Consider the following 19,353-nt stretch of genomic DNA (forward strand, 5'->3'; position numbering starts at 1 on the left):
CGATGACAACGGGAGAAGGCTGATCAGAGAAGCATGTAGGCAAAATTATATGAGGGGTGTAAAAGCACTTAAATTGACTTATTTGTGAGATGCAAATAACAATTGTGATTCCGTTTGAAACCAGCATAATGAAAAGTAGACAGCACAAAAAAACTTTCCTAGAATTACCCTCCATGGAAAATGCCCTGAAAAATAGTGTTGTCATTTACAGATAAGAATCTGACAAATGGCCAGGCCCCTATCATTAATGTCTTCTTCAGATGTTACAAATACATGCAGACCTAAACTGGTTATACAACCGTGGGGTAATACACGGCTTACTGTCACAGGGACAAGGACAGAAGTCACATATGACTCATGCTATGCTGATGTCACCAGAACTTGATAATTTCTTAGCATAATGCAGAGCCCCACAGATAATATGTATCTATAGGACCTTGTTATAAATTCCAGTTGTCATGAAATAAATCCTGTTAGGGAACAGAATGGGATTCCATGAAAAGTTCTCCCAAACACTGATTTTGAAGCCAATGAAAAATATCAAACGGAAAAATACTTTGACACCTGAAGATTTAGGCATACATGACTAAAGGAAAGAATGTGTCTCTGAAATTTTTGGTTTTAGGGTTATCTACCCAAATAATAATAATGTGCCATCAAGTCAATTCTGACTTATGGCAATCCTTTCCAGGTTTTCTAGGTAGATAATACTCAAACATGTAAACCACTGACTATCTAGCTGGTTCTGTCTTTAGATATTTGGTAGTGGAGCCAGATGTTGGGAGTTTGATTCCCTACTGTGCCTCCTATGAGTATATCCAGCCTGTGTGGTCTTGCACAATCCCAAGGCACCTCCAGAAGAAGGGAGTGGTAAACTACTTCTGAGTATTGTCTTCCTGGAATACCCTGGAAAGGGTTTAATATTAAGGTTTACAGCAAATTGGAGCAGAAAAGAATATATTTGATTCACTTGTCAAATGAAAGATAATATTTGTAGTATTTCATCATAATTTGACTCAGTGTTGAGCTATGCAAATTGTGGTCCTACTAAGTTTGCAGGATTATGCTGGCAGGACTTCTGTTTTTCCTATTATTGCTCCACAGTCTTAAAGAGGTCATATTGATACTGGCAATAGTATTCAGATTATTTGATTGGATGCAAATCAAATCTACATTTCAGTCATAACTCAAACTGCTGAGATAATTCCTGACCAGGGTTTTTTTTTAACTGTAGCTGACTTTAGAATTAAGACAGCAAAACTTTTGAAATTAATATTAACCTGCATATACTGTATGTAGGATGTGAAGTAGAGATTTGAAAAAAGAAATCTGTTTTTCAGTACATTGTTGAATATGTACTTCATAATAGGCTGAAATCCTGTTGTGTACTGTAGTTCCATGTGCTACCAGCAGTGGCAAATTGTCACTGATTAAGAGCTTCCTTTTGCGATTTCAAGGTGCACCTGACTTCATACCATTGTGTAAAAGTTGTGTGCAACCCAAAATTGCCTTTAATCAGTGACATCATCACTGTTACAAACATGGAGCTGCACATGATTTCAGCTACAATGCATTAAATACAAACCTTTATAAAATGTAAACTATTTAAAAAGTAAGACAGCAAAACACTAAGAATTAATATTACTCTCTTGCAGATAATTTGCCTTCACAGCAAAGACTTTACATGAGGAATCTGTCATTATTTTGCTGAAAATATGCAGCATATAAAATTTTAAAAAACATAATGTTTACAGTATGATGATTTTTAATGCCTCCCACAATAACAAAATTACAATATTATGTGGAGATGTTAGTATTACACGCAGGGTGAAAGAAGGCTACATGATCATGTTCGCAAGTTTTGTGTTGTATACCTTGATTTCATAACTATCTATGGCCATAGATCGTTATGGCCATAGATAGGCAGAGCAGCAGGGCTACTGACCAAATACTACTGCTCAGTTAAGAAATTCCAAGAAATCCAAGAGAAATTTAAACCTAGATTAGCAATGTTGAAAGAGCAATGGGGCATATTTCGCCAGAATAAAGATTTTAAAAATATGAAAACAATATATGGAAGAACTATACAGAAGAAATGCAAGGATGATGAATTCTTCTTTGGCGAAGAACTTTTGTGCTTTATGGAAAATGAAGTGAAAGTTGCTCTCAAAGCAAGTCAAATGTATACATCAGCAAGAATGGATGAGATACCATTCCAAGCTACAGAAATTGACTCTATCAAAATCGTAACAAGAATATGCCAACAAATACTGAAAACCCAGCAATGGCCTACAGTCTGGAAGTGTTCAATATACATGCTACATAGCTCAGTGGGTTAGGTATCTGGCTGTGGAGCCAAAGGTTGGGAGTTAGATTCCCCACTGTGCCTCCCTGAGAAGGGCAGGACTTGATGATCCATAGGGTCCCTTCCAGCTCTGCAGTTCTAAGATTATATTCCAATCCCTAGGAAAGGTGACACCAATAAGTGCAATAATTATACTACTGTTGTTTGGATTTCCCAAGCAAGAACAACACTGCTCAAGGTTTTGCAACAAAAACATTTACCATATATGGAACAATTTAAAAAACCCATGATCAAACTAGATTTAGAAAGGAAGAGGGACTGGAGATCATATTGCAAATATACATTGGCTATTGCAGGGTGTTTAGAAAAAAACAGGCTGTGCTTTATAGATTAAAACAAAATCCTAGACTGTGTGGATCATAAAAAGCTATAGATCGTTCTAAAAAAAGTGGATGCACCTCAACATTTAGTTGTCCTGATGCATAATCTATCTTTTGGACAAGAAACTACTTTTAAAACAGAATACGGAGAAACTGAATGGTTTCATGTGTGTAAAAATGTCAGACAAAGAATGTATTTTATTTCCTGTCTGTTCAATCTGAATACAAAGTATATCATACAGAAAGCTGAATTAGAATCAAATAAAGGAGAATAAACATTAGTGGAAGACATATCAGTAAATTAAGATACACTGATGACGGTATATTACTAGCAGAAAACAGCAGTGATTTGCAATGAATGGTTCCTGATGAAGGTAAAAGAAGAAGGTGCAAGAGCAGGACTGCAGTTGAATATTAAGACAAGAATCATGTCTACAGAAGCCTTATATAATTTTAATGTAGACAGTGAAGAAATTAAAGTTGTTTATGATTTTGTATTCAGTTATAAATCCAAATGAAACTTCAGCCAAGAAATCAGAATAAGATTAAGACTTGGAAGGGCAACTATGAAGGAATTAGAAAATATCTTCAAGTGTAAGCATGTCTCACTGGAGACCAAAGTGAAGAGCATTGATACTATGGTATTTTCAATTATTATGCATAGAAATGAGAGCTGAACAGTGAAGAAAATTAACGGAGGAATAATTATTAATTTGAAATGTGTTGTTGCAGGAGAGCTTTGCAAGTATCTTGGACTGCCAGAAAGACAAATAAGTGGCTGCTGGATCAAATCAAGCCTAGACTCTACTGAGAAGCAAACATGAAAAACCGAGGCTATTGTAATTAAGGCACATCATGAGAACACAAGATTCAATGGGAGACACAATGATGCTAGGAAAGGTTGGAGGTAACAGGAAAAGCAGAAAAAGAAAGAGATGGATTGACTCAATAAAGAAAGCCACACACAGCAAGAGCTACGCAGAACTGTTTAGGGGGAACTTTTGTAGGTCACTAATTCATAGGGTCACCAGTAAGTAGGAATCAACTTGACAGCGAGTAGCAACAATGAAGCACAGGTTATGCATCATGCATAGTTCGGCTGTAATAAATATTTGAAACAAAAGCAGACGTGTCATAGTAGGAAAATGTCTGTTTCCCTTTATGAACTAGATGTCTTTTAGCACATTTTGCTGCATTATGTAACAGCATACTGCCTAATATGTCTTTCTCCTGCAACTTGTCTCTTTCCTCTCCACATTCTCTTTCAAACACACACACAACTAACTTCTTATGTTTATTCATTGAACTAGCCAAAACAGTGTTATTTTCCTTTTCTCATCAGATGTTCTGGGTTAGCGAGAGCGGTTAAGAGCAACAAGCTGTCTGTGTTATGCTACATCAACAGTCTATGTTGCTATCAATAATCCCTGGGAATATGGAAGGATGTTCTGTTTAGTCTTTCTCATCTTCTGATCTCATAGTGAGCCTGACGGTGGCTTTCTACAATTCCACATGCTGCCACATTCCCGGATGTTCTCAAATATTTAATTTTCCTTTTGAAAGAATAATTTCATTTATTTAGAAATGTAATTGCACTGAATTTATCTGAAGGACATAAAGCCTTGCTATTTCAGGTGTTGCTCTTACTAGGTTCATAGAAGGCTCGCTAGGAGCCTCATGGCACAGCGGTTAAACTGTAGTTCTGCAGCCAAAACTCTGCTCATGATCAGATTCAATCCCAGGTAGCTGATTCAAGGATCTCTCAGCCTTCCATTCTTCCAAGGGTGGTAAATGGAGTACCCAGCTCACTGCGGGGAAGCAACGTGTAGCCTGCATAATTAAAACATTGTAAACTATCCAACATCAAAAAAACTAAGATCATGGCCACTGGTCCCATCACCTCCTGGGAAATAGAAGGGGAAGATATGGAGGCAGTGTCAAATTTTATCTTCCTGGGCTCCATGATCACTGCAGATGGAGACAGCAGCCCTGAAATTAAAAGATGCCTTCTTCTTGGGAGGAAAGCGATGACAAATCTTGACAGCATCTTGAAAAGCAGAGACATCACCTTGCCAACAAAAGTCCGAATAGTCAAAGCTATGGTTTTTCCTGTCGTGATGTATGGAAGTGAGAGCTGGACCATAAAGAAAGCTGACCGCTGAAGAATTGATGCCTTTGAATTGTGGTGCTGGAGGAGGCTCTTGAGAGTCCCCTGGACTGCAAGGAGAACAAACCTATCAGTTCTAAAGGAAATCAACCCTGAGTGCTCACTGGAAGGACAGATCCTGAAGCTGAGGCTCCAGTACTTTGGCCATCTCATGAGAAGAAAAGAGTCCTTGGAAAAAACCTTGATGTTAGGAAGGTGTGATGGCAAGAGGAGAAGGGGACGACCGAGGATGAGATGGCTGGACAGTGTCTGCGAAGCAACCAACATGAACCTGACCCAACTCCGGGAGGCAGTAGAAGACAGGAGGGCCTGGCGTGCTCTGGTCCATGGGGTCACGAAGAGTCGGACACGACTAAACGACTAAACACACAAACTATCCAGAGAGTGCTTTAAGCAGTACAGTGTGGTATATAAGCAACACACTTTCCATGCTTTGTTTTGCTTCACATTGCTTTGCATAGAGGCGGAATGATTTATTTGCCAAGATGTTCAGATCCATGACTATGTATCCTCAGTTCCAGCCAGGAAAAGGCATTTAAAATATATATTAAAAAAAAACACAAAGTACTAGCAAATGCCTCTGTGTATGATCAGCAAAGCAGTCTTGTGCCACCGCTGTCTAGGGCACCTAGAGTGCATAGACCTTTATTCCAAATATTGTAACGCTTCCAGAGGTGTAGCTATATTAGTCTATTGTAGCAGAAACTAAAAAGAGTCTTGTGTCACTTTTAAGACTAAACGAGTTTTATTTTGTGGCCTGTAAACTACAACGTATTCAGATGCACAGAGTGTAGCCTCAGGAGGCAGATGACATTTGTACACCCATGTATCTTCCTTTATACAGAATATTTCTCTGACAGCCTTTGCTAGGCCTGCTTTAATTTTTTTATAGTAGTTGTCATACAGTGCATCGAATCACTGGGGTTGTCAGAAGATATCGATGCTTCTAAAGAATAATGTAGTCTAAAATTGTACCAAAATAGTAACTAAGGTTCTGGTCATTCCACAGCGTTTTTCACAAGTTGTTCTCATGGCTGTTATCCACAATGTCCACTCAGTAAGAAGAAAATAGAAGGGTATGACTGGGGACAACACTCATGTGAAGGGCTAAACTTGCTCCTGGGGATGCCAGTGCTTGGGGTAAAGGCTTGACTTTGTGCATTGCAGTTTTAACCTAAGTTTCACTTACGTTATCTTTCTCCTCAAAACCTACTGAGTAGTCATTGTAGTCCTGCCCTAGCTTCTATTCTTGGTTACACGCTTTGGGTCCAGTGCTGGCAATACCAGGTAGAATGGGAATGATTAAACTTTTTTCTTATTTGGAAAGTTGTATAGACCCTTGTCTTTTCTTTGCAGTTCTCTCAACTAATTAAGATCTTCAACTCCCTGGGTCCTGAGAAGTTCCCTCTTGTAGAGCAAACTTTCTTCCCAAGTCATAAGCAGATGGTAAGTAGCACATTTTGCTTCATGACAAAATGTATTGAAAGGGGTGAGGTGGGCACATACTGGATGGCATGATCAGGGATGCAGTGGGCAAGGTGTGGCTGCAAGAATGGGGCAGAGACCGTGCATCTCCCTCCTCCTCAAGAGATGAACCACCATAGGCCACGGCTCAAAACATGAGTGTGACACTATGCATCTGCAGAGAGAGATAGATGCTCATCCTTATGTGTTTTTGCAACTCTCCTGATCATTCTAGTCAACAGACCCAACCCAGACAGATCAGAGTGTTGGTGGCTGTCACAGATAGATTATGGTATCACCATAAGGCAACAAATTATTAATTATTCATCAGTCATTGTTGTTCTTTTTCTGCTAAGGAGAGATGATTGGGATTTTCTGGTGCCAGAATACAGTAATTGGGTTGGCCTTGGATATCATGTTCCTTGACTTGTAGGGTATTTTGCTGCTCTGCCTCCAGTAGCAAAATATAACAGGCCTTGAAATACTGTATATCACTTGCACCTTGCATGTGCAGCTCATAGTGGCTGCTAGTGTTCACCAGACTTCCTTGGAGTGTTTTGCCTACATTTGTATGTGTGCTGTGCACTCAGTGTATATAAAATATAACATTTAGGAGCGCCGACTGTCTGCATTGAGAAAAAAAATGCACCACAATGGGAAGATGAGTGTCTCAGAATCTTGACTGCAGAGTGTGATCCTGCAGACTGCCTCATTTCCCTTACGAAAGCCACTGGTGCTTTTTTTTAATGCACAATCACCTTTTGTACAAATACTGCAATACATTTTGGAATACAGCTTGCTTATCTGAGGAAAGTGTTGTACAGCAGCTGGAAAGATGTGTGGGTTTGCATTCAGACATTGGGGCTGCCATGGAAAATCTTGCGACTGTTTGATGAATTAGTAGGGTATAGGAGGACATACCTATCATGCCAGTACTGTCTATTATAAATCTACATTGGGATTATTCAGGGAAAGATTTTTGGAAAATGTGAAAAAGCGACCTTTATACAGTACTTTATACTTTTTATCCTATCCCTATGACCACTTGTTGCTTCTGGCATTTCTTCGATGTAGCAGTGATCCAATAGTCTCTGGCATATTTTCATAAAATTTCAACAACGCTTGTAATTATTTTCACAGGAATCAAAGTTTCTGTTAGCATTAAGTTTGTAATTTGGAATACATGGTGAACTCTTTGTGAGAGCAAGGCTCTCCCCCCTTTATTTCCTATAGGTGTAGGTTGGTATATTCAATAAACATACTGACAGGGAAGCAAAATCATATCTCCTTTTCTATTGCTTTTCCCATTTATCTGCTAGTTTTAGTGACTATGAGTATCATTCTTCGGACCATCATGATTCATTGTGATATTCTGTAAGCATACAGTGAAGTAGTTGCAGAATAATAAGCAACCAAGATTAGAGCATCAGCAGTCAATGAAATTTATTTGAAGTGAGGATATCGCAAAAGGGATTTCGTTGCAAGGGAAGAATCGAGAATAATGAAGTTTGTGCAAAACATTTCCTTTCTCTCCCAGAATGACTCTATAAGGCTTTGGTTGTGTAATCAGCTTGTCTCATGCACAGTATTCCAGAGGTTCAGACATTGCTGTTTTCTATTTACAGCCATGTAGTGGTTCCCCACTGCCTTTTCTCTTTTAGTACAGGGAATGAAGTACTGTTAAAGAGAGAGAGAAAAAAAGTTCCAATGTCTTTTGATAGGTAATGCCATCAGCTTTCCCTCTCTGCAGTTTTAAGCCTTGTTTGTGGCTGCTTCTGCTATTGTTAGGGAAGAGTGGATTGCCCCAGTTCCACTATTTTATTATTCTACAGTTCTGCTCTGCACTGGTCTCTGCTATGGTTACGTTCCAGCAAGAAAAAAAAGGAGTTTTGGGTTGTTGATAATGGAATTTGTTCTTGCACCATTACTATTTTGCTCCCTACATTTCTCCCCTTGCTTTTTCTTTCTTTCATTCTATGAAAGCACTAATTGCTCAAGCACATAGTAAAAGAAATAAAACACAAGGGGGGGGGGAAGAGAACAGATTTTGCTTCTCTGAAAGGAAAAAAAGTTTTTGTATTGATGCAAAGAAACATGGGGTAAAATGCAGGTTTTTTAAAAAGAAAAAATGATCTAGGGTTTTTCTTCCTTTAAATAGTTTATTTTTACTTTCCTCAAAACTTAATGTCATAATTATCTTCCTTCTTCATTTGGATCTATTCATCATATTTCCACCATAAATCCCAGTAATCCATATCCAAAGATATAACAGATACGCTAACAATATCAATATTCAGATCTGCAGATCTAAGGGGGGATTTCGTTAGAAATTAATTTCATGAACATCCTTAATAAGGATTAAATAAAATAAGAATAAAGGGATTGTTCTACTTGATTCAAAGCTTTAATTCAACAAATATTACAATGGCATATCTGCATAATTTTTCCCTTGCATCCATTTATTTATATGCTTGCTCACATGTACCACTTCCAACAGGGTAAGGGGGCTCTAGTTCAGTGGTAGAGCACATTCTTTGCATGTAGTTAGTCAGTATTGTGTCATAGGATTTGTAAGTGGCAAGACTATGGTAAACCGTTGCCTGTCAATGCCAAAAATACTAACCCACAATCCAGAAAGATTTGTCTGCCTGTCATGTAACTGTAATTCATTTTATGTATGTTACCCTACTGTACTGAACTCTTTCATCAATCCAGGTGTGATTCTTTAAAAACCTTATAACCACTAAACAGAATATGTATTAGAACAGTAATAGCTTCAGCTAATGGCATATATATCTTGTGACTGATCTCCCAACATGAACATTGTCTCCCCTGATCAAGAAAAGAAAAGTAATTTGTTTGCTTTATAATTATTAAAAAGAACATACATGATGAGAGAAAGCTGACTTTTCTCCATTTCAAGTTTATATTTTCTATATGTATTTAAGAAAAAGAGGGCAAAAATACAAAGAATTTGAAATATTTTGCTTCAAGCTGAAGATACTTGTTTAGGAACAAGCCAGGACAGGAAAGTTGTCCGCCCACTGACATATGTAAATGGCTGTGATTTCCATTGTCCAAAGCTGCCTCCACCACCAGTATACTCATATATCTTTATTTACCCCTCACCCTACTATTTGCCATAGTTGAACCTCTGCTTATATTGCATTGCTGTACTTGGGGAGCAGGACGTGAACCTAACCAGAATTACTTTGGCTTTGGTCTGTCTCCCATTTGCTCTGGCTCCACTAGGTTTTGTCCATGTAAAAATGCTTCTTAATTTAAAATTTCCACATCATTTTGCTTCCTGCCTCCTGTTATAGCTATCATCCTATGCATAATTACTTAAGAGTAATCAATTACACTTCCTAAGTATAAAACTATGTTGTAAGAAAGAACACTCCCCTGCCTCAAAAACCCAACCCTTTCAGCAGTCTGCTTTTGACCAGCGGTTAATGAGTTAGATGTTTCTCTAAATCAAGGCAAACAAATATGAATGTCTGTGGTAGAAATAAAACACTTTATTGTTTTAGCATAAAAGAACACTATAAAAAGTGAAACATTATTACCTTAGAAGACAATAAACATTCAATGAATATAAAATTTATAAATAACAAACAAGGAGGAAAACTGTAAACAGTGCTACAGAACTTCACAAAAAGTACATTCCTTCTGAGGAGGACTTTTCTTGTAGATTGAGTTTCCTTCCACTGCAGCGTTCATAATTTGTTAGGGATGTTAGCACAGAAGGAAGAAGAATGCAAATTTACAATCCATTTTTATGCCTTTTTGTTCAAAAGGAATTCCCGCAGTTCACTGGGGCTTTTTTCCCAAATATGTATACACAGGACCACATCTTAAGGCTGTATTCTTTTGGACATTTCCTGAGAAAAAAATTCCATCAAACTTGATAAGCCTAATCTTCTGAACAAAGAGGCACAGGTCAAGCTTCCTTGGAAATGAATGTAAGTTTTAAATTGAGTTTGCACAGACCTAGATATCAATATCTATGGATTCAATAGGAGAAAGGCACCAGTTGATTTCAACAGATATACCCCAGGCCCATATACCAAGTGAAATCTAAGTTCTCAGCTGTGAGGCTCAGAGCCAATGCAGTGGCTAGAGAGCTGTACTCAGGATGGCTTGTCTTTCACTCTGATTATAGCAACCTGTAAAATGGCACTGATGGCAGGGTTTATTAAAGGAGGGAATGAAAGAAAGTGCTGAAGAGATATAAAATTATTAGTAGCACTGAAGAATCTGGAGGCTTCCCAAAACAAGTGTAATTCTTTTGCTGGTCTCTTCTGCCTCCATGCTATTGTCCATGAAAAAACAAAAACAAAAATCCAAACAACTGTCTAGGAGAGCTTCACTATCAGCGGGGTAAAAGGCTGTTACCCATAACCTTTGCCTCCTTAACTGTGGGGCATAACCTCAAATCACTTTTTCTTTCTGCAGTGTAAAACGAAAATTCAGGTACAGAAATAGCTTTGTGGCTTGGTGGCCTATTTTTATTATTTCCTACAAAGCATACAGATATGTTATAATCCATGTGAAGACACATGCCTTCTTAGCAGTTAGAAGAGGCTTCCATGATGTTTTTACTGCAGTAATAGGATGAATCAGCTTTGATCATAGTGAAGATTGTTTTTAAAGCTGCCACTGAATTACAGCTCAGTATCTTAACACACCTCCTCTTCACACTTTCCAAAATCTGAACTGAGGCTAGGCTTATCTGTAGCAAGTTGAGAAGCTACATCTTAACAAACACCACCTGGGAGACACTAAAATGCTGTTCTTCCCCCTCATCCCCACACCACTTTACTTGAGTTCAGCTGCAACGTATGACTTTGTAACAGCCTTTTTTTTTTTACGAAACGTTAATGTGGTACAGAGGATTCTACAGTCTGACTTTCCATGATGTTAGCAACTTCCAAGATTATAAATCTCTCTGCAGAACATGTCAGTTGAGCATTAATGAGATGTGACCCATACAACTCCTGACCTTAAACCTACTATGGTGTGGCATAATTGTACAGAAATTTTGAAAGGTTTGGGAAAGCATTGATACACATTCATATCACAAAGCAATGGTTCTTGTAATATTGGACAGGCTGACTTTTCCAAAGAACTCTTTCATCAGCACCTTTTATGACTACCAGTTATCTCAAAAGGATGGAGAAGCAGTCCAAAAAGGGACTGCAGAAAAAGGTATATGCTCTTGGGATAATAGTCCCATAGATTTTGGCTGAATTAGGACTAACAATAAGGATTGCAGTTTTAGCCCTTCAAATACTTTAAAAATATTCAAAACCCTTTCACTTACTAATGCCCAGGGGCAGCTTGTAGTCTATGCAGGAGTAATACCCTGTTCCTAAGAAAGCCTCCACAGGATTACTCTGTGAAGGTGCTAGTACTTTCTTCACAATAGTCCTAAAGTAAGTATCATATGGTTGAAGTTTTGAATCTGTATAAAGTCAGGCACATTGAATCCATGCAACTTTAAAAGCCAAGCACATCTGATAAAACACATTCTATTTCTTCTTGCGCTGTATAACAGGTCAATGACAGCAAAGTTCCACTATCAAATTTTAATGCAAGAATGACCTCTGAGTGGCCAAAATCCTGTTAGGCATGTTCCACATGTGGAGGAGGAAGATGTCACCAACAGGAGGACATTTTTGGTTATTAAATATTTGCTTATTCTGTCCTGCGATTATTCGGACTTCCACTGTCTGCAAGGCATAAAAGAATGGAAATAGTAGTTTTTAAATTATTTTAAAAAACTGCTATCACATTACATTGCTGGTGAGGGATAATTTCTCTATATAAAGACTCTCTTCTTCCTTCCCATGGTTCCCACGTTTTGGACATGGTGAAAATGATTGCACAGAGAAAGAGTCCCAGGACAGGAAATCTTTGATTACTGAAGATCTCCTTCTGCTCATGACAGCATCACCCTTCCACAGGTGTATATATAATAAAACAGGATTTTGTCCACTGTATCTTATTGTCCCAGTGCAGGGTGGGATTCAGGGATCAAGGTGAATCTACCTGAACAGCAGATCATGTGATAAAATAGGACACAGCCAGATAATAGGCAGGGAATAAATTCAGCTACAGGCTAGGTTTTGCATGACTGAATGCTCTGTTGGTATTTAAATAACTTCCTGCATTAAAACTACATGTCAGCCAAGAAGGGTTCTAGTTCAGCTTTCTCCAGAATGTGCTAAATTTCTGTATTTAGGGAAAATTCCACTATGCCTACCCTAGGACTGCAAGTCACAACTCAGTAAACACTTATAGGTATGGTAGCCCCACTGCAACACTGAAGTCCCACTTGCCAGGAAGGAGTTATTCATTCATTTCAATGGAGGAGGCAGCTATCATAGGGGCAATGCCCAGCTTATGACAGGTCTGTTTCCTATGTGGAATGAACTGAAGATAGATAGCACTGTAAGACAAATAACCACAATAAAAAAAAGAACAAAGCTTGTGTTAAGTATCAGTTTTTCACTCCACTCCCACGTCATCAGTAAAATACAGTTTCCCATCCCATCAGTAACCCTGCTCATTGACAACATTAAAATGTAAAATATTTTTTATTTTATCACAAGATTTTTATATTTTTATATTATACTTTCCCATAATAAAACCAAACAAAGCATCGAGTCCACAGTGAAACTAGGATAACCATCATGTGCATCCTTATTACCAGAATGTGTAGTGATATCCATAGTTTTTAGTCACATCCAGTCTTTCTCCAAAATATCATTTTGGATAGTTCAAACCTAGAGATTTATAAAACCCTTCAAAGGGCAGAGGCAGTAGGATTTTTGGTATTCTCCGCCCATCTTCTTTTACCTGCCAAATGTTTCAGCTTTCACAATGTATAAGACCAGATATGACAAAGGCTTGGCCAAAGAGTGATTCTCCCACCTCTCAGAATTCACAGGATAATGTAGCATTGTGAAAAGGTTCCCATGTAATGAATGTCAGCGATTAGCACTGAAATGTGGTAACACCAAAATATTTTTCAGTGTTTGATTAAAAGCGTGCTGCTTATATACCGCCCCATAGCGCTTCAAGCACTCTCTGGGCGGTTTACAATTTAATTATGCAGGCTACACATTGCCCCCCCAGTGAGCTGGGTACTCAATTTTACCGACCTCAGAAGGATAGAAGGCTGAGTCAACCTTGAGCCGGCTACCTGGGATTTGAACCCCAGGTCGTGAGCACAGTTTTAACCTGAAGTTTTACCACACTAAGAACACTTTCACAAGATTGGTTATCATGTAAATGCCAAAAGGTGGGAATAAGTGATAATAATTCATTGAACAATTATTTGAATTGGCCCATATTGTGGTGAATGGAGAGAGGAAAGCACACACGGAGGGGAATAAACACAGATTATTATCTCTACTGTAGAAACCACTGGAGTCTTAACATCTTTAGAATTACACAAAAATAAAATAGTAATCAGTGACCTGGAATGTGAAGATTGCTACTTTGAAACACAAGAATCATATTTTTCATTGCTTATAGCATGAAACAGTTCCATGTCCTGTCAAAAATAGCTTATGTCAGTACATCTATGTACATTTTTTGTTCAGCAGAACAGTGTTTTTGCAGCTGGTTTCTTATACCAATAGCCTTTTTATTAAGGTTTTTCTATGTCTCTTCCACTCTTCTCCTTGTTCCTCACTAACTTTGTGTGACTTTATTCTGTGTCAATACTATTTGAGGTGTTGTTTTGTTCACAAATGTTGAAAAGGCAGCTTTCAGACAGGTTAAAACCACTAAAATGTCTGGAGTTGGTTTGGTACCAAACAGTTTTGCTTTGTTTTTGCAGTCGGAATAAATTTTACCTGCAACTAATTGGTGCTGATTTTTAAATGCTGCTATTTGTGCTCAGTGCAAAACTGAGATAGAGGTTCAACATTCACACTTGGAACATGACAGCCATTTTGATGTGGTGTTTTTAATGCACACAGCTAAATTCCCTCTCAAATGTCCATCCAGTACATATATCACAATTTTCTTGTCCAGCCATCTACTGTGAGGCTTATTTTTGCTCACATTTCTAATCATTGTATTTTGAAAGTTTTATCTACATGTTTTGAGGACCAAATACACTGAGAAAAGAAACAGCTTATGGAGCAAGGAGGAAGGGTGAGGTGGAATTATGATACAATATTCAGCTGGGAAATTTTTGAGATTTTTGTTTTCCTACAAAAATATAGATTATATTGCTATATATATAGTGAAATATAACTTAGAGCAAAGGCTCCATTATTTATCTGGTGTGCAAACTGAAGTTCCCAGACAAACATTTTCTGACCAAAATGGGTGAGAGCAATATTTAAAAAAAAAAGATTTATAACCAAACCAAACAAAAAAATCAGTTAAGACAGCATAGATTTAAAACAATAACAACACAAATGTTTGAAGTGCTAAAATTTGCAAGAAACAGGCACTAATATCATTGTTGCCATCGTGATCTGATATGAGTTAGTGTCCAAGAATGCTCAGCCACATGGAAGGGAAAGAAGAAGGAATAGAGAGGACTGGGTATTCAGGGGTCTGTGGCATTAATGATGGTTTTATCAGGAGGTGCCCATCCTCTGTACCAGCTGCAGTAACCCTCCTTTTGTTTGATGCAGGCATAGTGCTTTGACTGGTACCCTGGCTGGCCAAAGCTGGAGAGCATGTCTGTCCACAGACACTCATTCTTGGAGGTGACAAAGCACGGAAGGTAGTAGCAGGGCTTAATCTGTAGTTACAAAGAGAAAACAAATAAGAAGCTTGGCATGAAATATTTTTGAAGAATTAGATGCTGTAAAACTCTCTTACAATTAAGAAATTCTGAACCAACTTTTATCCTTTCTGAGAAGCAGCAAGAAGCAGCTGTTCTGGCAAGGAACTATCAGACTACTTATGAGCAGAAGGATATTTCAACCTGATGTCTGAAGATAAGCTCTGTCTGCCCTGAAACAAGCATATTTTTAGCATTTTTTGAATTACATGGTCTAAAAATCATATACTTGTCCTATACTTTACTGGCAGTTCTAAATCTAACAGGTAAAGTGTGTAATATGCATAAAGTCCTGGGCTTGTGCACTGCTTCATTCCCCTCTACCCTTTCCCGTGGAGTAGCACTCTTAAAAGATTTTTATTTGCTGTCCTTCTCAACCGCCCTTGCCAGTGTAGCCCTAATATAGGACTACACTGATAGGAGTCCTATGAATGATACCCACCTTGCAGCTGCAACCTAGGTGATAACGATGATTCAGTCCTTTGCGCTGGGAGAGGGTCAGTCGGTCCCACTTCTCATTCAGATTACACAGTCCAGTATAAACCTTTCCATCGTAAACCCGGCCTAGAAAAGAAGCATGCACATTTGCTGTTACAGTGTGGTTCAGCTGTTATAGTCACAAATTTGGTATTATCTTCAATGTCAGTGCCAACTCTGAATTTGTTGCCAGTTGTAAAAACTCCTCATAGTTAACTGTCTAATAAAGAAAGCTATGGTGAAGGAATTTTGTATCACTATTCTATTCTTCCTTTTAAAAATGTAGATTCTGGCCAGAATCCTCCTGGGGTTCTCCCTCAGAATAAATGCAATTATATAAACTGCATCATTAAGTTCCAAATAATTAACAAGATGCTGGTCACTTGCCCGGCCACTATGCCAGCTAGATGACTAGGCATGCAATTCACATCTTGTTAACTAGCTGCAATGCACTGCTGTGGCATACATAATTTCACGTACCCAGGAATAAGATTCCAATAGGTTTCTGGCCTCGCCTTTTCAACACCTACTGAATTAGCACTGAAACAACTACTGAGAGGCAAAAAGGAGTTCCTCCTGATCTTAGATTATGGCAGAAAATCAGAATGGCATGTTTCCAGTTCAAGTGTCTCCTTACAGTTCCATTTATAAACAACAGAAAATAGAAGAGCTATATACATGTGTGTGTATAAGTCAAATAAATAAATAGATGCACAGATAAGTATATATCTCTTCCCTCTTTTGTTGTTCACAAATGGAACTGTTAGGAGACACTTGAACTGCAAACATGAAAATCTGATTTTTATATACACAAACACTGAAAATGTCTCTTACAATTTACTGGGAAAACTCTCATAACCATAACATTTAGTTCTGCTGTGTCCCTCCCAGGAGAACAAACAGCCTGTGTAGCCTTAGATAAGCTAAACAACCCCATATTGTCCCCAGAAGAAGGTAACAGTAAACCACTTTTGAGTATTCCATACCTGGAAGGGGTCAGCATAAACAAGAATATACTTATAGCATGCACTCTTTATTATATTGGTTTTATATCTTTATTATATTGGTTAGTTACTTAATATACTCTAAAAAAATTAAACCATAAAAACATAATCAATAATGATAAGATACAAATCTAGTGAAAAATAAAACAAACACCAATAATCATGAAAACCTTTCTTCTTTCTTGGAGCATCATAGAAAAAGATGACCAATTCCAGACCAAACAGACTGAATTGGCTCAAAAAACCTCAAAGCTTAGCTTCCAAGTAAAAACTTTAATAAATCAAAAGAATCATGTAATCACATAAAATGAGTAAAAACCACAACAAAGCAATCAACAATTATCATCAACAGAGAATGATAACAAAATGGTGTTACAATATTTTAGAAAATGTGAGATTAAAAATATCTTAGTATTTTAAGCACCAAATAAACTGTTAGAGAGTCATCAGGTGGGTCTCCTTGAGAACATTCTACAAATGGAGGCCACTGTGACAAAGGCCTCCTTTTGGCCACTAGATAAAGGGAGTTCTCAGAGAAGAGGACTCTACATATTATCTTAAGAGTACAGATAAATACATGCTATTTTATGTAAGAGATAGAAAAAACTGTGGCCATCCAGATGTTGTGAACCCACAATTCCCATCATTTTGGCTACTAATCATGGTCCACCTTGACTTAACTTGAAGCTAGGATTAAGGGCAATTGTTCACCAATGATTTCCCCCATCTCAGAAGTAACTTCTCTGCAGAGAATTAATGGAACAAGTGCTGGATGCAAAGGACTAATATTGGTAAGTCACATCCATTAGCACTGAAGTAAATCTAAAATAAATGATCTTAGAACAAATACAGCCTGCAAACAAACCATGACAGAATTCTTTATTTACCTGTAATTAAATATTGGTATTTGTTCACTTCAAGCTTGACCCCACAAAGACCTTCAGAGGCCTCCGTGTAGATATATTGAACATGGGGCATCTTGTCAAAGCCTCTGTACATCTTTAAAAGAAGAGGGGGGGGGGGAGGAAAAAGAAGCATTTTTAATAAAATGTCACATAGCAGAAAAAGACTTGATTTCACATTCCTTCTAGGCATTTTGGCTTGCAATCTTCAAAACTACTTAGTAATAACCCTTTACTGTTATGAAACTATACTGTAGTATATTTCTGGGACCTTGGCCCCAGGATATATGACAGATGATGGGTTCTGTATAGTGTTAAGCATATGTGTGTATTTAACAATCTGCTAATAATAATGTACAAAATATTGGTAAATCCTTTTCTCATGAACTTCATGAGTTCATCTTCCTGAGTGCCTCACAGGACTACAGTCTCTGCTTTTTAAGAGTGGACCCTTATAATGGTTGATTGCTACCATGTTTCCCCAAAAATAAGACAGGGTCTTATATTAATTTTTGCTCCAAAGAACACATTAGGGCTTATTTTCAGGGAATATTTTTTTTCCATGTACAAAAATCTACACTTATTCAAATACAGTCATGTCATCTGCTTCTGATTGCTGCACAATAGGGGAGGGTGGGGTTTCACTCCTGTTGTTGTTTAGTCCTTAAGTCGTGTCTGACTCCTCGTGACCCCATGGACCAGAGCATGCCAGGCCCTCCTGTCTTCCACTGCCTCTCGGAGTTGGGTCAAATTCATGTTGGTAGCTTCAATGACACTGTCCAACCATCTCGTCCTCTGTCGTCCCCTTCTCCTCTTGCCCTCACACTTTCCCTACATCAGGGTCTTTTCCAGAGAGTCTTCTCATGAGATGGCCAAAGTATTGGAGCCTCAGCTTCAGTCTTTCAAGTGAGCACTCAGAGTTGATTTCCTTTAGAATAGATAGGTTTGTTCTCCTTGCAGTCCAGGGGACTCTCAAGAGCCTCCTCCAGCACCACAATTCAGAAGCATCAGTTCTTTGGCAGTCAGCCTTCTTTATGGTCCAGCTCTCACTTCCATACATAGCTATTGGAAAAACCATAGCTTTGACTATGTGGACCTTTGTCGGCAAGGTAAAGTCTCTGCTTTTTAAGATGCTGTCAAGGTTTGCCATCGCTTTCCTCCCAAGAAGCAGACATTTAATTTCATGGCTGCTGTCACCATCTGTAGTGATCATGGAGCACAAGAAAATTAAATCTGTCACTGCCCCCATATCTTCCCCTTCTATTTGCCAGGAGGTGATGGGGCCAGTGGTCATGATCTTAGTTTTTATATATATAACTCTCTAGCTTTCTCCACAATCCAGCACATGTTAGCAATTTGGTCTCTAGTTCCTCTGCCCCTTCAAAATCCAGCTTGTGCTTCTGGGAATTCTCGATACACATACTGCTGAAGCCTACCTTGTAGGATTTTGAGCATAACCTTGCTAGCATATGAAACGAGTGCAATTGTACGGTAGTTGGAGCATTCTTTGGCACTGCCCTTCTTTGGGACTGGGATGTAGACTGATCTTTTCCAATCCTCTGGCCATTGCTGAGTTTTCCAAATCTGCTGGCATATTGAGTGTAGCACCGTAAGAGCGTCATCTTTTAAGATTTTAAATAGTTCAAATGGAATGCCATCACCTCCACTGGCCTTGTTGCTAGCCATGCTTTCTAAGGCCCACTTGACTTCGCTGTCTGGGATGTCTGGCTCAAGGTCAGCAACCACACTCCAAAAAGGAACCAAGCAAGTTGGTTCCTTTTTGGAGTATTTATTCCCATTTCTGATGGGTCTTGGGGAATTTGTTTGTTTGTTTGTTTT

The 19,353-nt window shown here is 38.4% G+C and overlaps 2 protein-coding genes across 2 annotated transcripts in view; one reads left to right on the forward strand and one right to left on the reverse strand.

Moving 5' to 3' along the window:
• Nucleotides 1-19,353, forward strand: part of SYN3 (synapsin III) — a 240,444-nt gene that overhangs the window by 64,650 nt on the left and 156,441 nt on the right. The window contains exon 6 of the mRNA XM_073000041.2: nt 6,209-6,298. Within this exon, the coding sequence (XP_072856142.1) occupies nt 6,209-6,298 (90 nt within the window). The remainder of the gene's footprint in view (nt 1-6,208; nt 6,299-19,353) is intronic.
• Nucleotides 9,816-19,353, reverse strand: part of TIMP3 (TIMP metallopeptidase inhibitor 3) — an 80,908-nt gene continuing 71,370 nt past the window's right edge. Inside the window, exons 3-5 of the mRNA XM_020803666.3 lie at nt 17,500-17,611; nt 15,574-15,695; nt 9,816-15,089 (exon numbers count right to left, since the gene is read on the reverse strand). Of these exons, the coding sequence (XP_020659325.1) occupies nt 14,892-15,089; nt 15,574-15,695; nt 17,500-17,611 (432 nt within the window). The 3' untranslated portion in view covers nt 9,816-14,891. The remainder of the gene's footprint in view (nt 15,090-15,573; nt 15,696-17,499; nt 17,612-19,353) is intronic.

Source organism: Pogona vitticeps, chromosome 5, assembly GCF_051106095.1.
Source record: "Pogona vitticeps strain Pit_001003342236 chromosome 5, PviZW2.1, whole genome shotgun sequence".
Classification (NCBI taxonomy): domain Eukaryota; kingdom Metazoa; phylum Chordata; class Lepidosauria; order Squamata; family Agamidae; genus Pogona; species Pogona vitticeps.